The sequence below is a fragment of the Grampus griseus genome (genome assembly GCF_964374135.1).
Source record: "Grampus griseus genome assembly, chromosome: 8".
NCBI classification, from domain to species: Eukaryota; Metazoa; Chordata; class Mammalia; order Artiodactyla; family Delphinidae; genus Grampus; species Grampus griseus.
The window spans coordinates 61,254,405-61,276,419 of record NC_139002.1 but is presented as its reverse complement, the minus strand read 5'-3'; the positions used below and the strand labels follow the sequence as shown (position 1 = coordinate 61,276,419).

General features: G+C 50.9%; 1 protein-coding gene across 7 annotated transcripts; it reads right to left on the bottom strand.

Moving 5' to 3' along the window:
* Positions 1–611: 611 nt before the first annotated feature.
* Positions 612–21,712, bottom strand: PGAP2 (post-GPI attachment to proteins 2). 7 transcript variants are annotated; one of them, XM_082659564.1, is made up of 8 exons: positions 21,651–21,712; positions 14,397–14,417; positions 11,252–11,426; positions 2,772–3,024; positions 2,519–2,625; positions 1,794–1,902; positions 1,457–1,580; positions 612–1,265 (listed from the first exon to the last, which is right to left on the bottom strand). In XM_082659564.1, exons 3-8 carry the CDS (start codon positions 11,414–11,416, stop codon positions 1,169–1,171), a joined length of 855 nt encoding a protein of 284 aa, XP_082515690.1. In that variant the 5' UTR covers positions 11,417–11,426; positions 14,397–14,417; positions 21,651–21,712; the 3' UTR covers positions 612–1,168. The 7 variants fall into 7 exon arrangements, with proteins under 7 accessions (XP_082515690.1, XP_082515692.1, XP_082515696.1 ...); XM_082659566.1 differs by having other exon boundaries at positions 2,531–2,625; XM_082659570.1 differs by adding an exon at positions 6,673–6,841 and having other exon boundaries at positions 612–1,580; positions 21,651–21,706.
* Positions 21,713–22,015: the final 303 nt, after the last annotated feature.

Sequence of the window (22,015 nt, the reverse complement as noted above, 5' to 3'; positions counted from 1 at the left end):
TTTCCTACAAGAGGGGACAGGGGACAATAGGCTTCATTGTGGTCCCCCCACCCCCCAATTTCCCTAACAAAGCTCTGGGCTCCCTTGGAGGGGCCAGTCTTGTTCTGGGGCCCAGCCACATATTCTGTAGTAGACTGGGATGCAAAGCATGAGGAAAAACTTCCTGATCTAGGACTCAGAAAGGGAGAGGTTGAGAGCCATCAGCCTGCAGGTGGGTGCTCTCACAGTCGTGCATCTGAGAGCTGTCCCCTTATACCCTCAAGGGGACAAATCTTTACTGTCAGAGTTGGGGCTGGAACTCAGGCCATCGCCTCAACCCAAGACTCTCCCAGGTAGCCCAGCTTCCAGACTTGGAGTCATCACAGGGATAGCTCAGTCACTCCTGCTCATCAAATCAAGGCTTGGACCAGCCTTGGGAGACTCCAGGCCTAAGGGGGTGGGGTGGGGGAACGCCACGTGGAATCATACCCTACCATGGACTTATTCCCTCCATCCTGGAGCCTGTCCCTCCCCTCAGTTCCATTAAAGAGACAAGCCCCCGAACAAGCAAGCCTAGCCCAGACTGTTGGCAAAAAAAAAAAAATTTATTTTCCTTTGAAATAAAATGTACAACCAAAAGAGCACAGGGCCTAAGGCAGTAGGGAGGATGGGGGGGACACCAGAGAGCCCGTTTTGGGGTAGGAATCTGTGCCTCTGTCCCCTCTACCTGGCACCTTTTGCCAAGGAGGAAGAGTCTGTAAACCAGAGATTCCAGAAGGGAAGGGAAATACATGCTGTGCCAGTGCTTTTTCTGTATCCTTTGGGTAGAGAACACCACCTCCACAGGGAGAAGCACAGACTGGCAGAGCCCTCGGAAACCATATAGCCTCCCACCCCTCACCCCCATCATCCACACGGACACGAGGAGGCTCAGATAGGGAAGGGCATACACCATATCAGAGGGGAAGTCAGGTCTGGGACACCTGGGCATACTCAGCAGGGGAATGTGGTCACAAGCCTGAATGTGCAGAGTAGATCATGAGACGCATGGGTCAAGTGAATGACCCCATGGGGAGAAATGGCTGCGGTTTTCTGGTAGCAGCCACTGCTCAGTGGCCCCTGACCTCAGCGAGAGGTGGCTATGTAAAGGCCAAGAACCAGATGGTGGTTATGAACCTCAGGACTTCTTTTAGCACCAGATGGTGGAGCTCTCCTGCCAGCTCAGCTTCTTGGGGCTTCTCAGGTACGGGTGATGCTGCTTGAAGAAGCCTGTGCCTTCACGTGGGCTGGGGGAAAGGAGAAGCCAGTAGGGCCGGGGAAAGCCTTGTCCTGTGCCTTACTTCCCTTCTTCCCCTCTACCCCAGCTTCAGTAGGGCTCAGAGAGGACGCAGGGGGTGAGGGAAGGCCAGAGTGGTATCCTGTCCTAGTTTCTCTGGGCAGTGGGCCTCCTCGCCAGCAGGAGAGAAGGGTTTAGAACCGTTTTTCCTCAGGCTGGGAGGTAATGAGCAGCTCCTTGTTCCCGAAGTCCCACCAGGCCGTCATGTGGAACGCCATGTTGGTTAGGACAACAGTATACTCCAGGATGGCAAAAATGGTGTATACTGTGGGAAGGACACAAGGAACAGGGCGTGATAAGCCTCCTTCCCTACCCCCCAGGGGCCTCTTAATAGATCACCACCACTGCATCACTACGCAAAGAACACAATGGCAGGCAGTCCCCAAGACCACTGCCACTGCCATACTGCACATTACAGAAAACATCCCAACTGTCCCTTAGCCACTGTGACCACCTGTGGATCCTCGCCTGGCCTCACCTCCAGCCTCACAATACATGTTGTGCCGAAAGTACGCAGCCAGCGCCGTGAAGAAGGAGACGAAGTTGATGATGAAGAGCCGCTGTTTCCAGTTGTAGGACTTGCGCTCCTAGGGGATGGGCTGTCTGATCACTCTGCAGCTTGTTAGATATGTGCGGACAGCCTCCCCTCTTGGCCCCAACTCCTAAGGGCTGTTGTCTTGCCTCCTTTGGTCATGGAAGGGGGCAGAGGCAGGGGCAGCAGGAATGATGGGCATTTCATACCCCTGCATTTGGTGTAATGAGGCCAAGGTACAGTGGGGTCCCTGTCCCTCCCATTTCAGGGGGACAGAGTATGAAAGTTACTTGGAGTTACCCACCAACCCAACACCTCCAGATGCTGTGGGGAGAAGAAAAGTACGGGGTGTGGGGGGGCAGGGCCGGGGGGAGGCACCAGAGTTATTACAGACCACAGACCCCTGACGCAGTGTTCCCCCTGCAGCCTGGGTGCTGCCCCTCATTCTACTCCCATTTGGAGGCACTACCTCTTCTATTCTCCATTTTCCCATGCTACCCAAACACAGCCCCAGATTCTGATCAATCATCCTCCACTTGTCCCCAAGCCCAGCCCCAGCCCCAGTTTGCAAAAGAACTCCATTTCCCACCTCACCATTACCCGCATCCTGAGGACGAGTGTCCTTGATTTTCCTCTGGGCCGCCTGCAGCCCCACTAGGAGTAGACCGTACCTCTTGACTTACTGTGTGCTTCTTGGTCAGCCGCCAGAGAATGCAGGTGAGGAGCATGTGACTGAGGGATGAGGCGATGAACACAATGAAAGCGTTTTCATGGATGGCTGGAGGGAGAGAGGAGGGCTGGGAGCATGCACCGCAGGGAGCACCCAGAGCCCTGCGTCGTAAGGTCGGGGGGCAGGGGTGGGGGGCAGGGACATCCCCTCCCGGAACCCCTCCCCGCTCCTCCTTCCCTTGTCTGGGCACCCACTGAAGTCCTCGGAAGAGGAGACATAGGTGAGCACTAGCAGCGCAAGGTTCTCCACGACGTTGAGGCCGAAATTGAGGCGGCAAAGCTGGCGGTAGCTGGGACACGGGGAGGCGCAGCTGAGGTAGTGGTTCCAGTAGGTGAAGGCCACCAAGAAGCGGGGTGCTGAGTGCAGGCCAATGCAGAAGCGCCATACGTAGCGCTGGGGCACCTCTCCGCCGATGGCCGAGCTCACCGACGGCAGGTAATTGGGCACCTAGAGAGTTGTAAACCATCTGGGCACCAGCCCCCTGCCGGCCCCACCCACCTTGAGATCTTCCTCTCTGTGGAATCACCTTGACACTCAGAAGGCTCTGGTCCAGTCCCCTGCCTCCAGGATGTCCTTCTTCAGAGCCCCAGAGCTCTCCAGGGAGACCTCCCCTTCCAGGTCCTTCCAGGTCCCCAGTGTGCCTGGTTCTCATTCCCTAGCCAGCTTGGGGTTTGTGCTGGGGCATAGTGGGACCGCCTCCTTCTCCCTACAGGTGGCTGGGAAAGCTATAGGCAGGTTCAGATGCTCTCTGAGCCCACAGCACAGGGCTGTGACCTGGATAAAGTCCTGTGGGAGGGTCCATGAGCCCAGCAACCCAGATTCAGTCCCAAGGACAGAAACGAGTCACAGAGCATCTGAGCTTCCTTGGCACAGCGCTGGATTCACTGCCCAGCTAAGCTGTTCCTGACTGCTCCCAGCTTCACTTGTTCTTCTGGTCTGGGGTACCAAGGTAGTAGAGGGTGCTGTGAGATCCTAGGGAAGCTGGGCCAGAAGATACATTCACTCTGGTCACGTTTAGGAAAATGGGTGCTCCTAACCTGGGGTAGTCTAAGAAAATGACCCTGTTCTTATGCATCCCTCTCATCCATCTTTCTCAAAGGCTGGAATTCCCTCATTCCTTAAGGAACTGGAGTGTCATTCTTTAAAGCTGAGGAAGGAGATAGTATCACACAGCTGCAAGGACTGATGTTGCTTATTTTGGAGGGTGAGAGAATGGGGGATGGAAGAACAGTAGTTTCGATGGGAACAGGAAGGTCAGGAATAGGAAGAGGCTCTCTTAGACTCAGGGGCCGAGAGCAGTATGTCTCAAACTTTAATATACATACGAGTCACCTGGAATTGTGTGAGAATGCAGAAGGTCTGGAATCTGAGAATCTGCATTTCTAAAAGATTCCATGACTGCAGAATCTACCAGTCTGTTGCCCACACTTTCCGTGGACTTTTTTAGACCTTCAACAAGAGCCAGAGCAGTGCCAGAGCCCAGAAACCCAGAGAGGGAATGACCCTGCCGTGACTATGGCAGGACAAGTCTTCAGAGATGGAGTTCTGGAAGACCCCTTCCTTTCTCCCAGTGGGGATGCTGAATGGGTCTCCAGAGTGGCTGGGAAGGCAGGCAATGATGGAGGAAGCTCACAGGGCAGGGGTGGGCCTGGGACAGGACGAGCCAGGGCCCTCACAAGTCTTCACAGAAACAGAGATGGATTCCCCTCAGCACTGTCAGAGGAAGCTAAGTGCAGAGCTCTCAGAGAGAGGGTGATGCTATCGAGGCCATGGCTTGAGATACCATAGCTTGAGACCAGGCTCAGATATTCACTCTGAGTAATCAGTGAAGGGCAACATGGAGGCTTTGGAGCCACACAAACCTGGGTCTACATTCCAGCTCTGCCTTTATTAGCTGGCTGACCTTGAGCAAGTCACTTCACCTCTCTGAGCTTTGATTTCCTCATTGGCAAAATAGGGATGACGTCACCTACCTTGCAGGGGACGGTGAATACTAAATATAATGTATGCAAGGCATCTGCAGTGTCTGGCACGCAGTGAGTACAAGCGACGGCTTTCAGAAGACAAACTTTCCTGAAAAGCCTGCAAATTGGCTGTGATCTATGTGGCTACTGAACGTGGCAAGGCCGACTTACGAGTGAAAGGTGGGAATCATATCTTGACTGGACACTTCTGAGACCTCCAAGCCTCCTTACTTGACTTTTCTGCCTCTCTGGGTAGGTCCCCTAGTAGGATTAGTGGGAGTGTTGCCTCCACTTTCTAGAATATTCATTTTGAAAACTCCTGCCCCAATCTCAGCTACTTTAAAGGGAACAGTACCAACATCTAAGGCTTGGCTGGGAGAGCCGAGAATATTCAAGGGCCCAGAGCCCTGACTGATGCTGGGAAAGAGGTAAAGGGTAGAGATGGCACGGAGTTAGGGGGATGCCTCAGGAGGATGAGGGTTAGGGCCCTGTGGCTGCCTGTCCCATCCTCACAAGCTCCTCTCAAATTAAGGGTGGGGCAGGATTCTAAGAGCAGGGATTGCCTCCCTCATCACACACACACACACACACACACACACACACACACACACACACACACGCTTAATCAGGTACAGATACTCATATACACCCCCGCCATTCCGAATACACAAGTTCCCCACTCACCAACTATACCAACAACAAGCAACATGAGGACATATCAGAGCCCACGTACACAGCTCACCACAAACCTCCCCAAAAGCCCAGAGCTAAGGGTACTGAGAGATGGGAACATAACCTCTTTCCCCAAGAATAGAAACCCTTTGGCCTGGAAGACATGGCTCGGTGGATCTATGGCAGGGCAGTAGATCAGAAATTCACATGGTACAAAGGGAGAGGGTCCAAAAACTTCCTTATCATAGAACCTCATGTTTCACCATTAGAGGTTCATTCCTCTGGCCTCAGATAAAAGTACCCTGAAATTATGGATGACTTTTCTTTATACGTTACCACCCCTTCCCCTCCCCACCAACTAGACAAAAACTCCCATTCCTGTCAATCCTACTTGCTACTCTTCTCTGGACTCCATCCCCTCTTCTCTAACCTCATAGTCCCCCATCTTAGCACTGGTATCCCCTGTACCATGAGCTATTGCACTAGCTTCCTTACTGGTCACCCTACTCTTGCCCTCTGCCGTTGAATCTGTTCTCCACTCAGGAGCCAGAATGGTCTTCTAAAGCTCAAATCTGATCGTGTCCCTTCCCTGCTTAAAATCTTTCCAAAGCTCCCCATTGCCCGCTGGATAAAATCAAAAGCTGTCCGCCTGGCACTCACAAAGGTCCTTCTTCACCCCACAGCAACAATTCCCCGTCCTCCAGGAAGGAAGTCTCCAACATCCAAGCCGGTTTAAGTGCTTCTCCTGGGCCCCGCATCCCTGTGCTCCCTTTTATCACAGAAGGGATCTCATCTCACAGTGTTGTGACTGTCTGTGCCTAGGTCTGTCTCTTGGAGGAATAAGATGCTAAGGGCAAGTCCATGTTCAATTCCATGCCCCTGACACAGAACCTCCACCCCTGGGCCCTCAAGAAAGGCTTGATGGACTGCTCTTGGAGACAGGAACTCCTTCTAGGTTTCTAGCTGGCAAAGCTCTGAGTGGATATAGGTTGTGGGGCCTGAGACTGCCAGAGGAGAAACAAAGATAGAAGAAGCCAGGGCAGGGCTGGGCGTCTTCTCAGGTCAGGCCCCTAGTCTGGGCTAAAGGACCTGTTACTTCTCCTGGCTCCTGGCCTCATCTTACCTCCTCAGTCCTGGCTTCCTTTCCAGTCTGGTCTTTCTTCAGCCCCCTTCTCCCTCTCTCAATCTCTCCTGCTTATTCCCACTCTCTTCCCTTCCCCCAGGCCCCCTCTGCTCCCTTGTACCCTCTACAATCCTCTTCTACTCTTGGAGGACTGTGACTCTACTTTCCCTGAGTCTCTCTCCCCAAATTTCCCCCAGCTCTGACTTTCCCCCCACCATCCTTTTATCCCTCTCCCCTCTCTCTGTCCCTCCACCTTCTCTCCTACTGTCTGATTCCACCCTTATCACCATCTCCTGACCTGGCCCTGACCCAGGTGCTGGGGAGCCTGGCACTCACCCCACAGTCAGTGGCCACTGTGTACTCAAAGTGGAACACCAGGGACCAGATGATGCAGAAGAAGAAGCCAAACACGGGGAAAGTGATGACCCACCAGACCATGGCCGTGAAGCGGAGCCGGAACACGGTCCCATCGGGGTCCAAGGGCTGGGAGGCCGCAGAGAACATCCTGTAGGGAGTGGTGCCCAGGCAGGGCAAGGGACACAACTTGGGGCCTGGTGGGGTTACCTGGGCCTAGGAAAGTGGGGTCTTTTCCAGAGCTGGCTTTTCAGAGTATAGGGAAGAGCCAGAGTATAAAGAGTAGGAAGGGCATAAAGGAAAAAGGAAAGCAGTGCAGAAGAGGAGGTACAGAGGGAGATGGGGCAGGAACAGCAGAGAGACAGGGTCAGCTCATAGGAATCCGTTTGGCACACTGGTCCTATAGGTTCACCTCTTGAAGAGTATGGAGAATAGAGGCTCCCAGTGGCCTGGATATGGGAGCTCTGATGGCCCACCTCATTCCCATGACCCTCATACCCACTCAGGAGAAGGATCAGAGGTGGAAGGGTTATTATTCCCATTGCACAGAAGGGAAGACCAAGGCCCAGAACTATGCTAGGATCAAACATTAGGACTAAGGCCTCTTGCCACTTGATAGCTTAAGGCTCCAAGTCAAGGTTTACTTCAGGCCAAGTAACCTAGATAAAGGACCTTGGCTCAGACTGACCCAAGCCTTCCCACTGACCCTGTCTGACCACATTCCTGCTCTTCACCCAAGTTAACTAGGAACAGTGGGAGGGCCCCATAACCTATTTCAATGGGACCACAGGCTACCAGCCATCCCACCCCCAGGCTCAGAATGATCCAAGCCTCAGGCCAGCAGTACCCTGACCCCGAGATACCAGAGTCCCTCCGGAGGCCCAGACCTCTATCTCCTTCCTCTCTGAGAAGACCATGTCACCCGATCCAAGATTTTCGGGAACTGAGGGTCATGGGAACCTTCTCCACTCAGGTTGAGTCTCCTGTGCTGGGCCAGACCCAGGAAGGACAGACCCAGACTGAGGCAGCTGGGCTTCTTCTGCTTCTTCTCCCTCTGGGCAGAGAACTCCCTCCCCCACCCCCACTGCGCCGACCACCATGACCCTTCACGCTGGGCTTCCTTCTGGAGGGCAGATTTGTATTAAAAGGCCTAGGACCAAATCTCCCCTGGGGACTCAGACCTCCCTCCATTAAGGGAACCCTAGTCTACTAGTCCAGCTCAGCATCAGGGAATCAGGGTGGGGGTAGGCGCACTAAGCAACACTCACACTGGGTGCTGAAGGATCCGGGGCTTGGGTTGAGGGCTCTAGCCAGACTGAGACTGCTCTAAGACTGGAGGGTCCCACCCCCAGTTCCTGAGGGCCTGCCTCCCGCCCACAGAGCCCGGATCTCCACGCCTTCCCCGGGCACACAGCCTTCCCACGACCAACAAGGCCATGTCATAAATCCCAGAACACTCTGCAAAGGTAAGAATGATAGTGGCCAAGGTTGGCCCACAGCAGATCCCTTTGCCAGACATGGCGGTGGGGACCTTTCTGAGGGCTGGGTCCAGGCATGTAGGCAGGTTTCTGGGAAGGGAAAGGGAGAAAGCAGAATAGGATTTAGCCCCTTTCTGTTGGAGCAGGACTGAATATGTTTGTTGGGCCCCATCAGAGAGCTAGCTAATCTTAAACAGTAGATTCGCAGTCCAAAACAGATCTAGACAGGCCTGAATATGAGGTATCAGTGTCCAGCCTGTACCTGTGCAGAAACAGCTAGTGGCAGCTCAGGCTGCATTAACAGAGGTCTAACAGCCAGTAATAGGAATAGAACAGTCCTGATTTGGGCTGTTCTTCCCAGGCCATATGAAGTCCTATGCCCAGATCAGGGCCTAGGAGAGGACAGTGATCAACTGGGCCAAGTCCAGGGCACATGTCTTGTACGGATTGCCTGAAGGAACTGGAGCTATGCTACCTGAGAAAAGTAAACTCAGGGGACCCTCCTCCCCCGCCATTACTGCCTTCCCATCTCTGCAGGGCTGGCTGGAAGCCAGGTGGAAAAAGTAGCTCCAAGGGTCCCAAAGCAGAGCCAGAGCCAGGACAGAGATTCACCAGAAAGAGGGTGTATGCTCACTATAAGAGCTTGCTGGGCTTCCCTGGTGGCGCAGTGGTTGAGAGTCCGCCTGCCGATGCAGGGGACACGGGTTCATGCCCCGGTCCGGGAAGATCCCACATGCCATGGAGCAGCTGGGCCCGTCAGCCATGGCCTCTGAGCCTGCGCATCCGGAGCCTGTGCTCCGCAACGGGAGAGGCCACAACAGTGAGAGGCCCGCGTACCGCGAAAAAAAAAAAGAAAGAAAGAGCTTGCTAATTGTTAGTTACTAAGTCTCCTCAGAATCAGCTGCCTGGGAAGGAAAGAAGCTCTCCATCACTGGGGATGTGCAAGCAGAGGCAATGTCATCTATTGGCAATTATAGACTAAGGCTACTTCTTTCATTCCTCAGTTGGCCATTCCTGGGATTCTCTGGGTGAAAAATTCAGAGTATATTGGAAAATTCCCAGGTGTATCCATCATAGTAGTCCCAGGGAGTAGGGACAAAATACCCCTGGGGTCACTAGGCCTAGTCTTGCCCCAGAGAGGCCAGGTACCCCTCCAGCAGCTACCTATGCCTTAGCTCCCTATCTAATATGTTGAGAATGGGTTATAAGTATGCTGAGGTTACTGATCCCATTATCATTTGGAGCCAGCCACGAGGACCAGAGCAAACAGCCTACTCCGTCTAACTCCATATGCCATACAAATATTATAATTCTCTGTATGGACTATGACTGCATTATATCCTGCCTTCCTTTTCCCAGGGCTGATATGTGTGTGTGTGTGTGTGTGTGTGTGTGTGTGTCGGGGGGGGGGAGTCCTATCCATTTATTCAACAAATACTTTTTTTTTTCCCTGGCCGCGCTGTGTGGCATGCGGGACCTTAGTTCCCCGACCAGGGATCAAACCCATGCCCCCAGCAGTGGAAGCACAAAGTCGTAACCACTGGACCACCAGGGAAGTCCCTCAACAAATACTTTCTGATTCAGATGCAGTGCCCATCTTCAAGGAGCTCCCAGCTTAGTAGGGAAGAGAGACACAAATATAATGTGATAGAACCATATCAGAGAGAACACCTGGAACTATGGGCACCCAGAGGAGGGAGTGATTAAGCTTGCCCCATGGAGGCTGCAGAAAGCTTTTTGGAGGAGGAGACATATGAGAAGGGTTTTGCAGGATGAAGAGGAGTTGGCCAGGGTAATAGAACATTTGATGCATTATCTAAGGTGAGAACTAGGTCAGGAGAGGCTGTTGGATGGATCCTTTCTGATCTTCCCCCTCTGATCACCTGGTCACCCCCTTTTCTTCCAGTCCTGTTCTTTCTGATAGCTCCCAGCCCTGAGTCTCACCAGGCTGGCTGCCCACAACTCAAGGCCCACATCTACCCACTGACAAATCAAGAAGAGGGAAAACTTGAAGTCATATGAACAAAAGAAGTGGGCCCCCATGCTTGCCAGCCAGATCCCACTCCTGGTTGTACCCCTTTTTCTCAAGCAAATGCTCTTTATAGGAAGGTGGAAGCTCAGCTGATTGGGGGCCTTCTGAGCTCTCTGTGAGGCTAGTTCAAGGGTCCATGTCCAGGCTCTGCCTCTTTCCCACCTAGAGACCCTTGGCTAACTTCCTCTCCTGCCCTGTCTTCCAACTTGACAATCTCCTTTTCCTCTTCCTCCTTCTGCTCCTCCCCTTTCACATTTCCCAAACCACTTTCCTATTTCCTCCACCTGGAGCGCTACACTAACACTGAGAAGGAGGAGGACAGGAATTAGCAACCCTGACAGACATGGGGAAACTGAGGCTCAGCCTCTGAAATTCAGGTAATATACAGAGTCAGTGGATGAACTAGCAGGATAACAAAGGTCCACACAGGTCTCACCCCATTTACACCCATAACATACAGAGAAAGAACTCTCACAACTTCCTTCCTGGCCCAGCACCCTATATCCCTGTCCAAGAGGGTGTATGGCCACCTATGGAACCTCAGAGGTCATGGGACCTACCCCAGAAAACACATGTACACACACATAATCAGGTCCCCAACCAGACAGACACAGATATAGTCTCTCTCACACACATAGCCCACTCAAAGCCATTATAGTCATGTCCCTCACAGTTAACACATGCACATATACATAATCACATTCCCGTAGGGACAGGCACAGCCCACAGTGCCCCACTAAAAAGCCCCAAATGCCCTCTAGCCCAGTTTTTTTCTCTGTCCCCCAGAAAACCCTGGGGCTGCTGAATCTGCCCCTCTATGAACTAAGGATTGGGTTCGGGGTTCTGGGGCTGCCCAACTTCAGGGACCCTGGCCCTCAATGACCTCCGTTGAAGGTGGAGGGAGACTATTCCTTGGGACCTCAATTTGCAGGCATCCCCCCAGCAGCCCAGTATGTTTGATGGCTAATCCTTTTACAACAGAATCAGGATCCAAAATAGATCTGATTGGGCCTGAACATGAGGTATCAGTGCCCCCCTCCACAAGCCCTACCCCACAGTGTGTGGCCGTAGTCTCCTTGAAGTGGAAGAGCAGGGACCAGAGGACGCAGAAGAGGAAGGCGACAAGTGGACAGCAGACCGTGACCAGGGCCACCAGGGTGAAGCGGAGCCGGACCAGGGTCCCATCCCGATCCAGTGGCAGTGGGACCTCGTACATCTTGTCAGACCTGGGGATGGAGTGGTGTGCTGTCAGGGCCCAAGGTAGTGAGGCTGGGACTCAGTGGTGAAGTTAGCCCTTGTGCTCAGTCCTCAGCTTAGCTATGCTATGGGGTGGGGAGTCTGAGATGGAAGCCACCTAACCCCTAAACTCGGACAGCTACTGCCCTGGATGAGGAAGATGGACTGAGAATCCCATGAGAACATTCACCCTCAATTTCAGAGGAAAGACAATGAACCAAATCTGTGCTAAGATGAAGACGGAATAGATTGAGAAAACTTCTTCTCATCCCTAGGCCTGGCTTGACAGGCCTAGTACTACAGGAGCCGGTTGAACTAGTCTCTCTTGTTTCAGGAACCAATCCTAAAACCTCCCAGTGAACAGAACGGCCCATCTCCTCCCCCAGGCCTTGGAACCTCCATGTTTCAGGGCCTCCTATCAGCTCTCACTGCTTCACCCACCGGCCCGGGGTGCTTCTGCACCTTCAATCCCTTCCCAGCTCTGTGTGCTCTGTGTGCCTGCACCGCAGTCCACAGCAGCAAGGACTCCATGGAAGCCAGCAGAACCTCAACCCCCTGCCTGTCCCCACCCGCTGCCTCACGTGCTCTGAGGGTGAAAGGCTTTGCAGAATCAGGCCTGGTGCTAGCCTGGGCTTGCTGTTTGCTAGAGAGAGCTGCCTGGTCAGCTTCTGGAGGCTTCCCAGTGCCCAGGGGCCTGTCCGCTCCCCTCTGGAGACTAGGTAAGGGCTCCTGAGGACTGGGCTCCTCCCCACTGCACTCTCCCACTCAGATGAGGATATGAGGTCATGCACTATACTACTAGCCAAGTATATACCAGCAATCCTAGCCTGGACCCCCTCAGTGTATAGAAGGGGAAGTTGAGGCCAAGAGAGGGGCAGGACCCTGCTCAGGGTCACATAGTAAATAGAAGGAAGAGCCAGCAGTGGGCAGATGTGGGGCTCACAGTGTCACAAACTGCAGCTCTCACCTTCCTTGACCCTTTGCTCTCTGGGCCAGAGCTCTGGGCAGAGAGGTCAGGTTACGTCAGGTTAGGAGGGAAAAGTGAAGGGGTACCTGTCCATAGGAGGAAAAAAACTAAAAAACCAAATCTTATATAAATGAGTCAGTCAGCCCCGTTCCCATTTTAAAGACAGAGGAACCAAGACATAGAGAGAGGAAGGTCTTTCCTCAAAGCCATATGCTGAACCTGAGGGAAAGCCATCCTCAGAATTTAGGCTTCTAGTTGCCAAACTAGGGCTGGCTCTGGATACATAAAGAACCTGCCCTTCTGGACTCCAGGACCTTGCCTGGAGATCAAGTCCTAGCTCTTCCTGGCCCCGCCCTCAGGACGCTCTCCTAGTCCCGCCCTCAGGAAGAACCCTGACCTCCAGGAGGCTGGCCTCATGGCATCTGGAACAAGCCAGGTGGATATGCCTCTCAACCATCTTCCTCCACCCACCTCTCTGCCAGGCTCCATCAGGCAGCCTGCCCCAACTGCTCAACCTCCTTCCTCCTTCTGCGGGCCGGGGGTTTCCCAGGAGCGGTGGAAGTGGCTCTGGTGGCCCTCCCAAATCAAGCACATTCCTACAGTCCTTGGATCATCCCCAAAGACCTTCCCCACCCAGCCCAAACCCAGATTCTGTGGTTGCCATGGTACTAGTCCCCCCTTCCAACATCCCTTCCTGAAGCCAGCTGCTCTGGATCCCTCAGGAATCACTGGGACCCCCAAACCAAAGACCAGATCCTCAGGGAATGACTAGGCAGTGCCCAAGGCAGGGGTTGATAAGGTTTGAGGAACAGTCTGTTCCACTTGTTGGAGGTATGCCTAACCTCCCTTTTAGCTGTGTGACCTTGGGCAAGTCACCTAACCACTCTGGGCCTGTTTTCACAGTTGTACAACATGGGGATCTTGTGGTTTGGATAACTAATAAGGCCATACCAACTAGGTCATTCTACTCTCCCAGGCTTCAGGACAGGGAGCTCACTACCTGAAGGGCAGCTGTCCAGCCCCAGTCAACTCTAACTTCCACACAGGTACCACTTAACTGAAAACTGCTTTCTTAGGAGTATCCCTACCTTATTTCCAAAGATCCTCAAAGATCTTCTCAGCCTCCAGTCCAAATCCACACTTACTGGGTGCCTTCTGAGTACTAGGCACCCTGCTTAGCACTAGATATACATTGTTTCTTTTAATTCTCACTACAACTCTATGAGGTAGGCGCTAGCTATAGCCTGTATATTTCCATTTTACAGAAGAGGCAAGTGAGGCTCAGGGAGGTTAACATTTGCTCAAGGTCACAGGCTAATAGCTGGCAGAGTTGGGATTTGAAACTAATCTAAAGGGTTGCAGGTCCCCGGCACCTCTCTCCTGGGGCACCTAAGGAAGAATCTGGACTAGGAGTGCCGGCGGGGTGAAGAAGGGAGAGCTCACTCTGGAACATCGGGCCCCTGTCAGGGAGCAGAGGGGAAAGGGGTCAGCTACCCCAGCGGGCACAGCAGCAGGTCCTGGACAGACACCAGGATCCCCACAGCCCGGGGCCGGGCCCCGCGGAGGCCAGACCGCGTGGCCGAGCTCCCCCAAGTGGGGCTGCCCGGCAGTCCAGCACACCCATCTCCATACTCACCCAGGCCGTGGCGGCGAGGAGGCCGCGCCGGCGCAGTCCGAGAGCAGGGAGCACCCGGGGGAAGCCCAGGCCGGGCCTGGGGGGCGAGCGGTGGGGGGCGGGTCGGAGCGGGAACGGCGGGGGCGGGGCCGGCGCGCTTGGGGCGGAACTTGGGAAGGAAACAGCACCCAGATCCTCTGCTGGCCCCTCCCCGCTTCTGCGGCCCGGGACCCCGGGCTGTCCCCCTTAATCTGGCGTCCCCTCATGCCATGCCGATCCAGCACTGGTCAGCTCCACTAATTTCAGCTGCATGGGGGCAGCCGGAAGAGCACTGGACACCTGGGTCTGACACGTTGGATCAGCCACCTTGTCACTTACCTCTCGGCTGCGTTCCATCACCTGTTGAAAGAACATAAAATTAATTCAACAGGACCTCGAATTCTCTCATTTCTTGACCCCAGTCTCTACCCACCTCCCACCCCAACCTAGACGAAATTATCCAGTTTCGCACTTCTTAAACATTAAACCAGTTTGGCCCCAGCCTCGGCGCCCCTTCCCCAAACTTTGCTCCCCAGAGCCCAATCGGGGCATTTCAGCAAAGGGAAGAGTGCCTCACAGGGAACGAGATCCCGAGGGGCCCACCGGAGAAACTCTGGGCCACAGCTATTCCCACCTTTGATCAGGAGAGGGCGCCCTGTCCCGCCTGTCGAAATGCAGAGAGCGGATCTCCTGCCCCCCAACCCCACCCTAGTCCTGGTCCCTCTTCACCATGAGAGGGCTGATCCCCAGAAACCAGCCCCCAGCCAGGGTTTCTTCCCCACCCTGACTGACCCCCTAAAGGAATCTGAGGGGGACTCTTGGCTACCTTTGTAAAGACCATCCTACCTCAACGGGGAAAAAGAATGAAGGGACCAGTAATCCCTCCTACAGTTACAATGTGGGATTGTCAGAGCACCTGCAGCAGGTGGAGGACATCTGACCTAGACACCATTACCATCACATTTTTCCCGTTTAAATCCCCACAGTAATAATTAGCACATTTTGAGCACCCCCGGTGTCCCAGGCACTTTTCTACTTTTTTATGTTATCCCATTTAATCCTGATAAAAGCCCTATGAGGTAGATACTATTAATATCTCCATTTCACCAATGGAAAACAGAGAAGATGAGTTACCTACTCACACAGCTAGTAAGTGTCAGAAGCCAGGATTCGAGTCTGGCACCTGAGGTCATTCCCTTAATCACTATATACTGTTAATTCGGGGAAACAAAGGCCCAAATTTGATTAACTTGCCAGAACCCTTTTGCATGCATCCACTCTTGTTCATTTACTCAGCCTAGGCCCCCTCTGTGACAGGCCCTGGGTTGGGCAATGGTGGGGGACCAAGAGATATCGTGCTCACTCCTGGGGGTCCAAGTCTACAGGGAAGGTGTCTTATTCTAAAAAAAATAGTTTTCTTGACTTGAATTCTGCCACCCCACCCCACCCCACCCCGGCCTTTAAAGTCCCAGGGCAAATGAACAATTAGTAAAACTAATTGTTACTGAAAGAACCACTCCCATTTAGTTTTGATAACTGGATTTAGGTTTTCTTCCTTGGGGCTTCACGTGATGCTCTTTGTCTAGCTCCAACCCACACATGCCTGCTCCTGGCCCCTGTTGCCGGTCTTAACCCCTTGTCTGTTCCTTTGGCTCTAAGTACCATTCCCTGAAGCTGGGTCTCTTCTCCCTGCCTCTAGACTACCCCCCAGTGCCTGAAACTTGAGGTGCTCTAACTGGCCTTTAGTTCTCTGGTGATTTGGGCACTTCCCCACCATACAGTCCTCAGTCTGTTTCCTCATCTGTAAAATGGTTTTAGGAATATCCACATTATAGTGTTGTTGTGAGAATTAGATGAGGTAATAGAGCAGTGTGCCAGGTTGATGACAGCTAGATGTGTCAGCAACAGTCTGAATTTGTCCTGATTGAGCCTTTTCCGAACTGTCTGACCTCAGCTGTCACTGACCCTCTCTGAATCTGTTTCCTCCACTGTCAGTTTGAAAGACTATCACCTACTTGATTTATATGAGGAAAAGTGGAAGAAAAAGATGAGTTCTTACTATGTGCCAGGGACTATATATGCATTCTCTTATTTGATCCTCTTAATAATCTGATGAGGTAGGTTTGATGAAAGCCATTTTACAGATTAAAAAATTGAACAAGCATCTAAGCATCTAGGTTCGACCTTATTCAGGACGCTCTCAGTGTTTGCTGAACTGGCATTTGTCCATTGTCCAAGTAGCTGCTGCTGCTGTTGAAGCCTTTCAGTGTCTCCTCCCTCCTGGTTGGTTTGCCTGGTGCCTGGACATATCCCAGAGAGGCCTGTGCCTGAAACAGCACCACTGTCTTCAAGCTTTAGCCATGATCACTGCTCCACTCCCCTTTCCACATACACATACCAGATATCCCAAGCTCACTGAGCATTTGTTTTCAGGGATGTTCCAGCCCCCAGGAGCATAGGGCGGTGTAGAGGTGGGGGGCAGAAGAGGGGAAGTGAAGGTGGGATATAGTTGTCAAGGAAAGCTTCCTGTAGGAGATCTCCTTCACTCCTTCACTGCCCTCCTATCTCTCCATCATTCTCCCCATTAGCCACATTGGCTCTTCTTACCACACAGATCTGATCATGTCCCGCCCTTGTGCCTTGTGGCAAAATAGTAAATTTTCATGGCTTTCAGCATCAAGGGCAAATTCCTTAGTGTGATGTTCAGTATCCTTCATAACGTGGCCATCCTCTACTCCAGCAACCACTTGTTTTACATTCTAACTACACTCACCTCTTCCATGGAGCCTTTTTTAACTTCCTCCTTATCTCTCCCTACCCCCCATGATCTGCCCACCTCCCCACTCCTCAGGCAGCCTTGGATGGCCTTCCATCACACCCTTATGAGGGCTCTAACCACAATGAAGCAAAATAATCTGTTGCCTGTTTCCCCGACCCTCCTGGCAGCTCATTTAAGGACAGAACCTCCACCTGTTCCGTTTATTTCTGAATCTCTCAGCTTAGCCCAGGCATGGGCATACAGTAAGAGTCCAGAAAATATTTGCTAGATTGATTTAATTGAACTGGATTTTGAAGGATGGGTAGGATTTAGATATATCAAGAAGAGATTTAGGAACTGCAAGAAAGGCCTTTGAAGAATGACTGCTGGGAATAGAGGGTGGAGGCAGAGGGTGCATGGCTCGGGGTGGGAGTGGGAGGTAGGTAAAGTGACAGAGACAGAAACAGTGCTAAAAGCATCCAATTTCAGGCCAAACGCTGCCCTGCCTCCTAGGCAGCCTTAGGAAAGTCTTCCTGGGTTGAGGAGGAGTGTTCTTTTTTTCTTCCCAGAGATCTTTCTCATGGCAGACACATCCTTCTTGGATGGCTTTAAACTATTTACCCTAGGCTCACCCATCTTGCTCCAGCTCCATTCTGCCTCAAATAGTAATTACATCTTCATTGTTCTATAGAACATTCTTTAGCTTCCCTATCACTTCTTTTTTATAAAAAATTATTTATTTTTGGCCGTGTTGGGTCTTCGTTGCTGAGAGCGGGCTTTCTCTAGTTGCAGCGAGCGTTGCGATGCGCGGGCTTCACATTGCAGTGGTTTCTCTTATTGCGGAGCACGGGCTCTAGGTGCGCGGGCTTCAGTTCAGTAGTTGTGGCTCACGGGCTCTAGAGCGCAGGCTCGGTAGTGGTGGCACACGGGCTTAGTTGCTCCGTGGCACGTGGGATCTTCCCGGACCAGGGCTCGAACCCGTGTCCCCTGCATTGGCAGGTGGATTCTTAACTACTGTGCCACCAGTAAAGCCCCTCCCCTATCACTTCTAGGATGAAGTCCCAGTTTGCACCCATGGATACACTGAGCTCTTTCCTGGTCCCACATCTCTGTTCTCCCCGTTCATCTGGCATGGAATGCATCTTTTCCTTGTCTCAGCAAACTCTACCCTTCCTATAAAGGTATAGATTAGCATGACACTTTAGTGAGTTAGGCATGCATGCAGTAATTTCTAGGGCTATCACTAAAATAATAGAAAAAGAATTTAATTTCCAAACTGATGCAGGAATAAAAATGAAGTAATCCAAAAGAATGCAAGAAAGGAGATTTAAATGGCCAATAAGCACGTGAAAAGATGGTCAACATCATTAGTCACCGGGGAAACGTATAAAAAAAACCACAGTGAGATGCCACTTCACACCACCTAGCATGGCTATAATTTAAAAAGAAAGAAAAAAGAAAATAACAAGTGTTGGCAAAGATGTGGCTGGCAGGAATGTAAAATGGTACAGCCAGTTTGGAAAACAGTTTGGCAGCTCCTCAAGAAGCTAAATATAGAGTTACTATATGACCCTGCAAATCCACTCCTAGGTATAAACACAAGAGAATTGAAAACACATGTCCACAAAAAACTTTTACATGAATGTCCATAGCAGTACTATTCATAGTGGAATAATGGAATAATCATTATTCATGATGAAACAACTCAAATGCCGTCCAACTCATGACTGTATAAACAAAATATGGTATATTCATAAAATGGAATATTATTCTCCTATAAAAATGGGTGAAACTTTGAAACATTATGATAAGTGAAAGAAGTCAGACACAAAGGCCACGTATTTTATGATTCCATTTATATGAAGTGTCCAGAGTAGGCAAATCCATTGAGACAGAAAGTGTCCTAGTAAATTGCCAGGAGCTGGGGGGAAGGGGGAGATGGGGAATGATTGCTAATGGGCCTGGGGTTTCTTCTGGGATTATGAAAATGTTCTGGAATTATATAGTGGTGGTAGTTGCACAACCTTGTGAATATACTAAAAACCTCTGAATTGTACACTTCAAATGGGTGAATGTTATAGTATGCAAATTATATCTCAATTTTTAAAAAAAAATCTGGCAAAGAGCTTGGCCTCAGTAAGTGGCAGTTATTTTTACCAAAAAAAAAAATTTTTTTTAAAAAGCACAGAAACAGAACATCTGGGGCAAACAGAAAGTCTAAAATGTTAGATAAAATCCTAAATATACCAGTAAATTCGTTAAATGCAATTGACTAAATGCTCTAGTTAAAAGTCAGATATTCACACAAGATTTATATAAATCTAATTATATGTCATTTATAAACATCACCCTTCCTTATCAAGTTATAGGAAAAGAAGGAAATCAACATTTACTGCATGCTTACCATGTACCAAACAGGGGCCCAGTCCTTTGCAAATTTCATGATCTTATTTGACCTTCACAAGCACCTTATGAAACAGAAATTATTGTGCCCACTTTATAGACAATGAAACTGGTGCACAGAACAATTAAATAATTTGTGCAAGGTCTAAAAAGTAGTAGATCTAGGACTTGAACTTAGATCTGTTTGAATCTAACTCTGCTGCTCTTTCCAATGTACCATATAAGAAATTTAGAATCATCTCTCTGGAAGGAAGTCTCGTGTTCTTTTATAATTCTGCAGTCCTTACAGGTCTCTATACTCCCTGGGCATCAATCCTTCAGAGCTGCATAGAGTGAGTTCTCAGGGCATGTGTGAGAGAGACTGGAAGCTTCCAGGACAGAAATGGACTTTACTTAGCTCTGTCTCTCTTGGCCACGGCAGAGTGTTGAGCGGTGGACATCTCTGGGCTCCTAATGCCCAGGACAGAGCTTGGCTCAGCAAGCTTTTGAGAACATGCACCAAATTCCTTGGCTTTAGAGGAGAAGAAGGCAGATGATGACAATCAAAAGGGGTGTTATGAGAATTAGGCAGAGTAAGACTATGTGGGCCTAGGAAGCCCTGGTCCACAAAGAAGTCCTTCCTGGGGCAGAAGTCCCTGGGAATGATGAGCTTGTAGGCCACATGCCTGCCAGAGTACCTAACAAGAGGTCCTTCTACTTAGAAATCACCATGATCACAGGAAATTCCTCCCTGGAGCACTCCTTGTCCAGTGTCTCTCCCTCCAGTCTTCCAATAAGTATACACTACTTAAGGGACCCAATTCCTGCACACCTGCTAGTACTCTGGACTAAATACACTCACTCACACAAGACATATTTCTGAGCTCCTTTTCTGTGTCAGAATCCATGTCTTAGAATATTTAGAATGGGAATTCCTTAACATTTTTAAAGAATACAAATAATATCTATCATTTATTGAGGGTACCTGTGTACCAGTTACCATATGCCTCAGCTCATTTAATTCTCACAACTCTGTGAGGCAAGTACAATTATTACCCCCATTTTACAGACAAGGAAACTGAGTTTCAGAGGGGTTAAGAAATTTGCCCAAAGTTCATACAGTTAATACATGGTTGGGCTCAGATTTAAACCCAGGGTTCTCTGACTCAAAAGTCCCATACTTCTTTTCTATTTAAGAAAATAATTCTCTCATTCATGCATCAAACATTTAATGCACACCTATGCTGTGTGGCTGGCCTTAGGGACATCAGAATAAATAAGCAGAGGAGAGCCTTAAACAGAGCTGGGTTTGAGGATTGGAAGGTGAGAAATCAAAGGTTCAGGAGGGCAGTGAGGAAGCTACTGTAACTCTCCAGGGAGACCTAATGACTTTCTGATGCTGAATATAGGCAAGGGAGGGTGGAGGGAAAGGAGTGATGTTTGGATGGAGTAGTTGGGGAAAGGTGTCTGGAGTCAGATGTTTAGCTTTCCTATTTGACCATCCACATATTTATTTTTTTCTTTCTTCAAGCACCTACTGAACATCTACAATGCACTAGGTTTCTTCCATCCATTATCTTATTTTACCTTTACTACCAGATCACTCCACTTTTTTTTTTTTAACATCTTTATTGGAGTATAACTGCTTTACAATGGTGTGTTCACTTTTTGACTAAGTAACTCTAATCCCTTGCCACCACTGAAAACCCAGAGTGATTTAAGTTTATCCATGTTTTGGGCAGGGCCCATTTCAATTTTGTAGATATGTCCCAGGAGGAGGGGGTGGTGGAGCGGTAATCCTAATAGGTTTTGCTTTCTGAACACAGTCCCTGCTATTTTGTGTGGGACCCACAGTCACTAGATCTAGTTTCTAGAACATGCTCAACCCACCCCCTTGAGATATCAGGCTTCTGCTCCGGGCTAGGCCTTGAGGGAAAGGAACACCAACTTGAAAATGAAGTTCTGGCCTTCAAGAGCCCGGCACCAGAAGATAGGAAAGTAAATAACAGAATACAAAGTAACAAGGCTGTAACAGAGGCCTGCCCAAGCATTACTCCAACTAGCTGTGAGAGATCCCAGAGAAGCGGGAACATTTCAACTAGACTTTAAGAATAAGTAGGGGTTCCTAAAGTGCAGGTGGGAAAGAAGTTCCGAGAATTGTCATTTGTACCAAACTCTAAGCTGAACCATTCCCTTAAGGCACCTCTAATGTTCCTAACGTCCATTCTAGGGATTCAGAGAGGGAAAGGTTGTGTTGGGGTTGGCATGGGTCAGGAGACAAGGAGGCCAGGTTTGCGGGCCTCGGAGCAGCTGCAGGTGAGCTACGCAGATAGACCTCCTAGGAGGTCCCTCCAGCTCCGCACGTGGTCTGGCCAGGAAGTAAGGGCAAGACAACGGGGGAGCTTTCCCGTCACAGCCCGAGGACTGGGGAAAAGTAAGGGTAGAATAGTTACCATGCCATCCTGGAGCCTTCACTCTGATTGGCCCGAGCATCAGCAACCCGAGTCTCTCCGCTCCAAAGAAGGGGGCGGAGCCTCAGCATAGCATCATCACTCTTCTCCCCTCCCCCCGCCCGATGTAGCCACTCACCAGCCTACCTCTAGGGGCCCTTGTGACGTCACGACTCCCTCCCAGCCAACCGCGGCGGCGAGGGGCCGTACTTCATGTCCCTCCCACTGCCCCTCCCGCTTCCTCCCCCTAATTCCTTCCGTCCCTCCTCTTCCCCCTCTCCAGTCTCCCAAAGACAGCCCTCACGTTCGGTTTCAAAAGACTCTAGGTCCAATGCATAACAGGGTGGGCCTAGAGTGGCGGCGGTATC

Excerpts from the sequence above, each read along its gene's own strand:
- PGAP2 (XM_082659570.1), bottom strand. The coding sequence starts at position 21,690 with ATGCTCGGGCCAATCAGAGTGAAGGCTCCAGGATGGCATG. Across the intron at positions 11,427-14,396 it reads TGATGGAACGCAGCCGAGAG|GTCTGACAAGATGTACGAGG; the intron begins GTAAGTGACAAG and ends CTCCATCCCCAG. Across the intron at positions 1,581-1,793 it reads CATGTATTGTGAGGCTGGAG|TATACACCATTTTTGCCATC; the intron begins GTGAGGCCAGGC and ends TCCTTCCCACAG.